This window comes from Phoenix dactylifera, chromosome 7 (genome assembly GCF_009389715.1).
Source record: "Phoenix dactylifera cultivar Barhee BC4 chromosome 7, palm_55x_up_171113_PBpolish2nd_filt_p, whole genome shotgun sequence".
NCBI lineage: Eukaryota > Viridiplantae > Streptophyta > Magnoliopsida > Arecales > Arecaceae > Phoenix > Phoenix dactylifera.
Window position 1 is genome coordinate 14,742,485 of NC_052398.1, and position 10,706 is coordinate 14,753,190.

Below are 10,706 nucleotides of genomic sequence, written 5' to 3' on the forward strand. Positions count from 1 at the left end.
TCGGCCGTCCTATTGGTCTCACGATACACACGCAGTAATGCCGTTGTTTGACACACTATTTGAACGGGAAAGAGGAGTAGAGGAGATTTACTTGATCGGAAGATGAGAGCTTGGGTACCGGTGATGGATTGCTGACCGTCGGATTATTAATCCCTCTGTTATCACGTGTCATGCAGGCTCCCACAGTCGATGGTTGCTATTACTTGCCCGGCATGACACCGTCCGTCACGCGTAGCAACTTCGTAGCCAATGATTAGCGCTCACCTTTAGTCCCACATCGGGTACAGGCAAAGCAGGTGAGGGCCAGGAGCTGAATTAAAGGAGACGGCCCGTGGCACGTTGAACCATACTTACCTGGACGGGGTCGATGGGTGAACAAGAAGGCCCATGGCCTAGGTCAGGGGCCCACATTGCACTTGGTGGGAGCCCTGGCTTACCATCTCCCCAAGAGGGAGAGTGGACGTCATAATTTGTGGTAGGAGGGGGTACGCGTCCGCGCGGCCCCTGCCCAATGCCTAAATTTGAAAGTTTTTCATATCTTGTATGTATTGATTGTGGTGTGTGGCTTGCTCAATGGTAATTTCCCAAACTTTAGAGGGTCTAATAGAAGAGACTTCAAATATTTCTCATCATGGTTGGTAGGATTGTGATGGTCAAGGTTATCGTTTAAACCAGTCTTTTATGCTCATACACAGCACGTTGACTTTGGATGATCATTTTATTCAAGAGTTAAGAATGGTGAAATTATTCCAGAGTATTTTTTTTTTTGAAACAACTTGCAGATCTCTTCAGGAAAGAGTTGCCTCTTACTGTACAGCAAGCTTCTCATGGAGGAAGCTAGTGAGACCTGAGGGGGTTGGAAGGTCTTGTATAATTACTTGAGATGAATATTATACGTTAGTATGATATGAGGTGGTATGGATGAATAATGCCTAAGGTAGAATTTACTCTGGCTGGTGCTTGGGTTGGGTTGCCTTTTCGTAGGGCTTGAATTGAATGAAATAGAGAATTAATATTAACATATATATATTTTTATATATTTATATTTGTTTTGTTTGATAAATACAAATACATATATAGATATTAGTTGGATATAAAAATTTATATCCATATTCATTTTATGCATATACGAATAACATCAAATACTAATGTGTAGATATAAATGCGGATATAACTTAGATAATTAAAATTTATGAATGTAGAATTAAAGATATCACTAAGTGGAAGATAAATCAAGTTAGTAGCACGTTAATATGATTATTTATTTTTTTAAAAAAGTATGAGTGCTAGATAAAATTAAATAAGATTACAAATAGAATCAGATATTCGGAAATGAAAGGAGTAGTTGTCTATCCGTATCCATATCCGTTTTTTCTTTGATCGATATGGATGCAGATATGAATATTATTCTGATGCTTAAATTTTCATCCATAACCAGATAGAATCGAACACGAAAATGGATTCAGATGGATAATATCTGATCCACTTTCACCCATACCTTGTAATCATTTAGAGGATTTGCATCTTTTCCCTTTAGAGCCCAAGCGTTGCATGGACAAAAATGAAAAAAAAAATGAAGGTTGCCCATATTCCATTGTGTATATGTCCAAACTTTAGGAATTAGGAGACCAAGCATCACTTTGCCGATAATGATGAAAAGGTCAAGAGTCCTCTGCAGTCCTGTTGAACATATGATCATTACTTTATACATGAAATAAGAATTTTTGATGCTTTTGGTGGAATATATTGACTGCAGCAGGCAGGCACTTAAGTTGGCATGCCTTGTTGCACGTCTTTCCCTGGAGCCCGGTCCAAACTGGCCATGTATCCATATATGAATTAAAACTTTTTGATGCTAACATTTCGCTGGTAAATTTTACCTAATGTTTATTATTTGTCACTGAACATAAAATATTTGAATATCATAGAGACATGAGAATACTTCAATGATATTAAAATTTCTTGAGAAATATAATGGTAATGTGCCATTAGCAAGGTTAGAATCTGAAACTCTCCCAAGAAGAAGTCCTTTCACGAGGTCTGTAAACCTGGAGCTGTCTCAGGAGGATGCTGTTAACAGAGGGCTTGAACCATCAGATCAAAGTTCCATTGGTTCTGCTTATTATTGAATTTGGTATCCAAATGTTTTCAACTTTTGGTGATTTTTCTGCATCTTCCTGAAAAATATTCACCTCCAGCTGCATTGCTCCCAAATACTGATTGCCTTTAACCATGCTCAGCTTCTATGCCCATATCTGAATGTCTGATCTTGACCACAGAACTAAACACCAATCATCCTTTCACATTGGTGTTGCTTGCAATCAGATGAAGGGGTTTTCCTTTTTAAACAACGAAGTATAGAAGAAAAATCTTAGCTACATGGAGGCTTGAGTAGATGAATTTTCAACTCGGGGTATGCTATTGCTTACGCAGGCACCTGTAGCTGAGCGATTACAGTACAAAGCAAGGTATACACATATATAAAATTGATTTGAACGAGTTCGCAGTTGGCAATTAGAGCAAGCTTGTGCCACAACTCACATTTCAGAATGGTGTACATGCCAAAAAGCAAGATTTTTACAGAATCAGAATGTCGATCAGACATCATAACACAAGCACTGGGGGGAGATTTAAGGTTGAACCTGAAAGGTGGCACCTCCACTATACTTCTCAAACTTGAAAAGAATAAGATACAGGCTCAAAATGCCATCAGCGTCAACCACCCATCAGGAAAATGACATTGTAATGTATCAGATTGTGTGATGTGTATTTGTGTGAGTATGTGCGTGTTTGGGAGGGAAAGAGGCCTTGAAAATACAGTTGACATGAAAATCTTCACCAGAATGCACCTATAAGATTTAGAATACAAATGAGCTTTGCACAAAATCTCATCAGGTATTGATGTAGAGTTAAAGAACATAAGTGCACAGGTCAGTGTGCAACTGACTCCACTGATAAAGGATTTGATCACATTCAAACCCGGTAATCATCAAAAGCTACTGGCAAGAACAGAATAAATAATTGCCTCGAACGGTTTTTCACCACCACACTTCTAGTCTCTAGAATCCAAGGCCAAAAGTATTTTTTTCCTAGGACCCTGAAACCAACCAGATGAAAACGACGTCAAAAGACTGCATATAGCCTATGAATGTGAAATGCCAAAATAGTTCGCATCATTATGGAAAGTGAAGTACAGACCAAATAAAATCTCATCATTTACAGGTCCAACCAAAAATCACCAATGAGAGAGAATTAGGGCCTATTTTGTTGCAAGGAATCTATGGAAAAAGAAAGAAAACTTCTACATGGAAAAAGAAAAGTTTTCCTGGAACCTAGATATGTATTTCCAAAAACTTAAGTTGGAACAAGCATTTGGAAAGCCTAGATATTCAAAGACAATAAGTTCTCCAGGATTTTCCTTGCAACCAAGCAGTCCCTTGGACGATGATTATTGAAAAACTATAGAAAAGCAAATGGGACAAGCAAGTAGATCTTACATAAGTTTCTAAACAGCATACAAAAATAATCTGATAATTGCAGTACTCTTGCTTGAATTACAGTAATAGCACACTATTAAATGAGAACAATAAGCATGATACATTTATTAGGGGTACAAACTGTTCTGTAAGAGTTTATCACTCAATTCATACTTATTTTGCCGTTTCTTTTCTGTCGTCTGCAGAAATAATTCATCTAATAACATATATCATGAACAAAATATCTTCAGGAATTTGTAGATGTTTGGGGCAAAGATAGAGCAAAAGATATATAAGTGCCCAGGTCTAGTGATCAATTTGTTCATCTGGAGAGCATCGTTTTATCATGTAATAGAACTTACAAAAATGGATGACTGTGGGGAGAAAGGTCAAAAAGAAAGAAAAAACAATAACAACAACAGCCATGACACATTGAATGCAAAGATTGATAATAGAAACCAAGAAAAGTAAGAGCCATTGTAGATTAATTACAAAAAGTCAAATACATGTGAAAACAAGGACAAGGCTTGATTCTAGTAGATGCCCTTAAATGTATTCAGAATCCTGGTAAAGCAAATCGAAGCCAAATTTGCTTCCAAAAACAGAAAGTCCAGATGCACTTCATGCCAAAAATCTGCTTACTTTAAAAGTTTCAAAAAAAGTCAGGAATTTCTGGTTTACCATTGGAATTCCTAAAGCCTTTAGATCTGCATCAGTCATATGCATAAGAGCTGTCATATCAACCTGCGCATGCAGAATTAATTTGGAAAACCAGAAAGCACAAGAGGTCAATGATGGAAACTAATAATGCCTTGTGCACAGACCTCCTCTGCCTGGAATGTTATTGAATACTTCTCTAGACCGAGAGATCGCAATAAACTGTCCACTGACAACTCAGACTGCACAGATCAACAAATATATAAGGAGTAAGAAAATCACAAAAGCATTAGATGAGACAGGGACACAAATCTAGAAGAATCAGCATCATTATGCAGAGAGCCAAATAAAAACTGAAAAAAACAAAGCTCCTTTCACTATTGTGGCCCAGGGTTGGATTTCAGCAACAGCAAACAACTGAAAAAACAACTACGATAATGTATTAGCAACACAACAAACTTCTGCATCCTGTAATTCATTTAGTAATACATTTCTTGCTGGATCTTATTGCACAACTAAAATTATATCCAAATGCTCTGTCGTAAGCCAGCTTTGAAAGGTATCCATGAGCCGCAGGAACAAAACAATTTCTTGCTGGATCTTATTGCACAACTAAAATTATATCCGCAGCAAACAACATGGAAATCGGTAAAACCAACAGACAAAGGACTGCAAAAATATATTTTTTCTAAGTTTTGACAGTTCAAAATTATGGTTATCTGTTTTGTTTTCAAAGGCCTGAGTAGTAACTTCATATTACAGATATGTGCATGACACACAGCTTATCCGAACCCTCATGAGCAAGGAAAGCTGCTCATAACTGGGATGTGACAAAAGAAGGCACTTTTCTTCCAGCAATCTCCTTGACCTCATCAAATGTAGAGGAGAGTTAACAAGGTGGCCTCGATCATTTACCTAGGATTGCTGGAGAAAAGAAGACACTTCTCTCCAGCAATCTCCTTGACCTCATCAAATGTAGAGGAGAGTTAACAAGGTGGCCTCGATCATTTACCTAGGATATGATGCTAACAAGATGCCATCCACTAGTAAAGGCACTACATAACTGAACTCTTAATTCATCAAAGAAGTCCACAATATGACCAACCTTTTTTATTCAGACATTTACCAATCTTGAAAACAGCAAAAGTCGACATGCCTTCAACCTGATTTACATGATCCTGAAGGCCATTACATCCAATAACCAACTAACAACCAACACTAAAACCTTTCGCCAACACAAATCTGAAGATAAATCCAGCTGTAATACTACAAAGAAGGGCATTCACCAAAACCTTCAAATTTTACATCCCCCATAATAAAAGCCAACTTAGCCTCCTTATAACTATAATGGCAAGAATGTTTGATCTAAATACATCCAACGAATTAATCAACTTTTAAGTAGGAGAAAGCTCAGTTTCATTTGAGAAAGTGTTCAGGGTTGTGCAAATGTAATATTTCATTATTATGTACAAAAATTATATAGGAAAAATTCTTCACAAAAGATTAGACAAATTACTTGGGCATTAGCCTACTACAGTATGTTTCCTCATTTGACTTAATTCCCTTACAATGTATAACATTCACACAGAAACATGTCTTTCAAGTTTCATGGTATTAAGACTCTCATTCTGGGCCATCTATAGATATTTGAGAGCTTTTTTCCTAGAAGAACTACTCAACCATAGCCAGTCTCCTTATTTGGCTTGGATCACCATCACCTTGTTTCTCTGTCGATACCATTGGCATGATTTGTCATCACAAAATTGCATGAATCAAGTGACTAATTGTTGGATAATGGATGTCCAATATTTTAAATTACAACCAAACAATTGGAGTTTGGCTCATCTCCTTTTGGCTAGTCCATCACCACAGATGCATATGGTCAATCAAAATCCGACAGCAGTATATGCCCTCATTTGACTTAGCAACCTAGAAAGGTATAACATTCGCACAGAAACATCTGTCAAGTTTCATGGTACTAGGTATAAGACCGTGATCTGGGCCACATTGAGAGCCTTTCCCCTGGAGAACCACTCATCCATAGCCAATCTTTTCATTTGGATTGGACCACTGTTGCCTTGCTTCCGTGCCAATACCATTGACATGATTTGTCAACACACAATTGCATGAATCAAGTGACTAATTGTTGGATAATGGACACCAATATTTTAAATTGGAACCAAACAATTGGATTGGCTGTCTCCTTTTGGCAAGTCCACCACCACTGGTGCCAGCCATGTGGTCATTAAAATCCAGAAATAACTGATGCAGTTTAATTCATGTAATGCTAAGAGATGAATGCATAGCTGCAGTAATGAAGCAGAATATATTCACTATAAGGAAATCAAAAAGAACTTCCACCTTTTGCTTAGACTGCTTCTTAGAAGAAGCTGGGGCAGGGACTTTTTTAGTGTCCAGTACAGTTGCTTCAGCAGCGTCGGTTTTTTGAACAGGTTTAACAATTTCAGAGACTGGCTTAGGTTTGGGCAGATGAGTACTGGTTGGCAGTGGGTTCATTGTGCCAGATAGCTTTTCACGAAGATCTCGTACTCCAGATCTCTTCCCACCTTGATAAACTTGCTGCATGTCTTTTTTCTGAAGCTTCAATCGAAGATCTTTGGCACCAACTTTTGCATTCATTAAGAATTCCAAGATTCAATTTAAAATAAAATTTGCCAAGAAATTAAGACATACTAAACAGAAGTCAAATCTGTATTTGTTTATTCACTATGTTCATACTTGAAACTTGAGGTCCTTCATCATCCTTGTAAAGATCATGTTTCCATCTGTCATCAGTTTGGCGTTGCCTGCAGAGCAACCTCAAAGATCAGTTAAACAAAGACAAGTGATTCCAACGGTATTATATCTCCAGTGATATTTGCTGGAAACAAAATAGTATTCAATGCACTAGATATAACCAATATTTTTTGCTCTTCGTGCCAAAATAATCTGATGCTAGGTGAATAGGTCATCTTTATAGCTCAAAATAAACATGCCAACCACAAGTGATCTTTACTTTTAACACTTTCTCGGCTTATCTTATGCAACCAGCTGTACGAAATACATGTCCACCTATGGTGTGGCCTTTAGAAAGTTGCAACTAGAGACTGGGTTAACCTTGTGACTGGTTAGTGGGTAGAATAAGAATAGCCAACAACCTTCCTTTACGCTTTTGTATGAGCCAAATTTTCAGTGTTCTAATATGTCATTTCATCCATGCTTTTTTGACCTTACTTTCCCACCTTGTCAGTATATGATTCTTACAAAAAGCCCCAGATGAAATAATAACATTCAAATAAGCCTTTGTGTTTTATTATTTAATAAAATACACCTACATACCCAGAAATTCAACAATACTACTTTTGACATTTATAAATCTGGACTTTACACTAAAGAAAGAAAAAGAATTAATAGATCGAAAAAATGCCTTTTTTTAATATTCACCTTCTAAATTTAAAATCCTTTTTTTTTAACAATCTGATGTCAGTACCAGTATTGAAGTTTGAGTTTACAAATGACCTCATACTTTTTTGTTTTTTTTTTCCAAGATCCTCAGATGATATGCAAACCTTGCTTATTGCACTGGTCTTCTAATTGTTCTTCCAACATCTGAAGAATTAATCCTAAAACAATAGCTTTTACAGTTAATTTTTAACACGCAAAATCTTCTTCCACAATTTAGGTATCTGAGGGTACCAAGTTTGATAAAGATGTTTTCCCTCTTATTACAATGAGCTAAATCTTGGACTTCGTGTTGTAAGATTACACATTTAAGACTATCACTAGGGCATCATCTAATGAGATAATCAAAATAAAGCATCAAACAAATTGCTGAAAACTCCCTGGCAACGAAGCACTATATAAATCTGCATCCATATGCATGAATCATGCTAAACAAGTTTTACCATTCAGATTTTCCTAACAAATCTCTAGCTTTTGTTGCTTAAAACCAAACAATCATCATCCTGAGCAATTAATAAGTTGGAGTTCTGGGCAAGACCAAAAGGAAAAGGTATCATTTTTAAAAGTGACAAGTCAGTTGCCTTTCTGAAGGTATCATTCATGACATGCACATCACATTAGCCATCGTTTACATGTTCATATTTTGAGATCATATTTTGAGCTTTGCACCACTTCTTTTACATGATTCATTAAGTTGTCGATCTGAACCTTAGATGTGGTCCAACAACGGGTTAGCACAAATAGTAATGTAAAAATTTGATAACAACATCAAAAAATTGGAAACCTTTATAGCCCATATATGAAACCTGAAATATGATATCAAAGCAACATAATAAGATTCCAAACTGGTAGACAAGCTCATATCCTGACAATAATGCAAATAAGACAAACTTAAAAATCTGGAGCTATTTCTGATCAAGTATAATAAAATTAGGTGCATGAATGATTAATAATGGTCAAAGATAATCAATCAGTCCTAATATGACCAATAATGGCTAACAAATGTTTATCCTTCAATGTTTGCTTAAGAAGCCCAAAAATGGACAAAATAGCCAACTGTCGTTAAACTGGGTCAGCCGTGTTAACCCATAATAAACAAAATTATTAATGAGTTTTAATCAGAAGAGGGCAAGCATAGGTCATATAATCTGGTTCTCATGTATAAATAGAAGCATAATGCTAGTATAGTCTCTTATTGCTCCCTTTTTTAAATAGAACTGTACAAGATGTTAGATTGTGGAGCACAAGAAGAATTACATATCATCCAAATGGAATTAAATATCATATATGTGGCTTTTTTGAGCTAGATTTCTGCACTGATAAAGCAACTAATGCCTTCGAAGTGGACGTATCCTCATCTTCAAGACTGTGGAACAGTAGATGAGTTTCACATCATCTGGGCAACTTTTTATGTGAATCAAACCCACCCAACTATATTGTTGCACTAGATAAGCTGCACTGTAGCTGGGCAACTTTTTTTAGGGCAAGATTTTTGTGTTAGTAAATTATTTCTCAAATGGACTTAATGCTTTTAAAGTGGCTATATACTCACCCTCCAAAGATAAGAGCTTTCCCACAAGATTTAGCTATACTAAAAAGGTTTTTTACTGCAGCTGCTTCGGCATGAAACCTAACAGAACAGTAACTGAGGGTTGAAATAATTTAAACCGCAAGCAAACTCTGAGTACCCAGTAAATATGCTTAACAACCCAGTAGGCCCTGCTGAACTGCAATGACATGAACCAAAGAAAACACGGCTTAATTGTTATTTCAACTGCAACAACCCCAGCAGGCTTCCCATTTGTGGTTAATCAACATTCAGTCTTCATGCTCAAAAACTTTTGGCGGTTAGCCCCCCCCCCACCAAAAAAAAAACCCCAAACTAATGCAAATACTCATTCTGCAACATAATAAACCAACGAAAAATCTAACCAAAACCCTAAATTTGTTGATCAACACCTGATACCAACTAAAAACCTGTTAATTGGAAACTTATTTACAAATTACAGGAAGCAGCAACCTGCTAGCAAAAAAAATTAAACTTATTTATCTAACAAACATAAGACCAATATTGAACAACTGCTTATCTAGAACAATGCATTTAGAAAGGACAAAAAAGCCTATTTGAACAAAACCTAGCTTCCTCGTCATAGATATCGGCAACCACATTGGTTTGCCTAACTGGCCGTAATGTAAAAGAGTCATCCAACAAGCCAAACCTTATTAAAACAAAACTGTAGCCTGACTAAGTATATAGCAGTGCACGGCTATGCGCAATTTTTCTAAAACCTAACAGGCCAAAGCATCAACTTTCTTGAATTAAAAAAATAATTGAAGCACGGAAGAACCCATTTGTTACTGCCTAACAGAGCAACCGAACTAAAAAAACCCTAATTTTCCCAATCTCGACCAGAAATCAAGATACCTACGAGCCAATTAACATTGTTTACACCGATTTAGGAACAAGAACAGAAGCATTCCAACCGGATTGAGAGAAGGAAAATCGAACCTTTTCCCGGTGGCGTATCTGGTCCGGCCGACATCGTCGGCCAGGCCGCCATTGAGGCGCTCCTGGATCGATCTCTTCGTCCCGGAAGCCTCCCGATCCGCGTACATCTTGGCTTGCTCTCCCGGCGAAGCGCCGAGGGCCCGGAGACGCGATTGCAGAGCTAGGGTTCGAAGGAGCGCAACGGGCGAAGAGTGGCCGATCGAATGGAGCCTCGGAGGGGACAGAAAAGGGATAAATGGAAATGATTTGAGCGTTTTGGGGTTTCGATACGCCTCTTCCAGTCCGCTACCAATTAGTTAATTTTTGTTAAGCGATGCTTTCATCTCACTGTCATCATTTGATGGTCACATAATAATTTTAGGACTAAAATAACCTTGACTAGGAAGTGTCCCAGGCCTTTGGCCCTCGGATTCATATCTATGATGCCTCGGCCCTGCGAAACAGTGCACGAATCTCGTCGAAGGGCTTCGCTGGCTTAACCCTCGGATCTCCTTAGTTGCAACCTTGCCATGACAACGGTGCAGTCCAATGGCCCATCGACCTAGTGGACGTCTGAGTTCTAGCTCGATGATATCATCGCAATGCTTTTCATTGATGCTCTG

General features: G+C 37.6%; 1 protein-coding gene and 1 non-coding gene across 3 annotated transcripts; one reads left to right on the forward strand and one right to left on the reverse strand.

The window, feature by feature from the left end:
* The first annotated feature begins 346 nt into the window (after window positions 1-346).
* On the forward strand, window positions 347-508 carry LOC113462956. Its single transcript, XR_003386370.1, has one exon. It is a non-coding gene; the product is annotated as a U1 spliceosomal RNA (small nuclear RNA).
* A 2,252-nt stretch (window positions 509-2,760) lies between these two features.
* LOC103710591 (ankyrin repeat and SAM domain-containing protein 6) lies at window positions 2,761-10,371 on the reverse strand. 2 transcript variants are annotated; one of them, XM_008796381.4, is made up of 6 exons: window positions 10,105-10,371; window positions 6,873-6,940; window positions 6,495-6,760; window positions 4,301-4,375; window positions 4,158-4,220; window positions 2,761-3,097 (listed from the first exon to the last, which is right to left on the reverse strand). In XM_008796381.4, the coding sequence occupies exons 1-6, from the start codon at window positions 10,209-10,211 to the stop codon at window positions 3,053-3,055; spliced, it is 624 nt and encodes a 207-aa protein (XP_008794603.2). In that variant the 5' UTR covers window positions 10,212-10,371; the 3' UTR covers window positions 2,761-3,052. The 2 variants fall into 2 exon arrangements, with proteins under 2 accessions (XP_008794603.2, XP_008794605.2); XM_008796383.4 differs by having other exon boundaries at window positions 6,495-6,748; window positions 10,105-10,358.
* Window positions 10,372-10,706: the final 335 nt, after the last annotated feature.

Bases quoted from the DNA above. Each gene is read 5' to 3' on its own strand.
- LOC103710591 (XM_008796381.4), bottom strand. From the start codon at position 10,211: ATGTACGCGGATCGGGAGGCTTCCGGGACGAAGAGATCGATCCAGGAG. The intron at 6,941-10,104 runs GTTCGATTTTCC...GTTGCTCTGCAG, and splicing joins AGATACGCCACCGGGAAAAG to GCAACGCCAAACTGATGACA. The intron at 3,098-4,157 runs GTAAACCAGAAA...GGTTGGTTTCAG, and splicing joins AGGCTTTAGGAATTCCAATG to GGTCCTAGGAAAAAAATACT.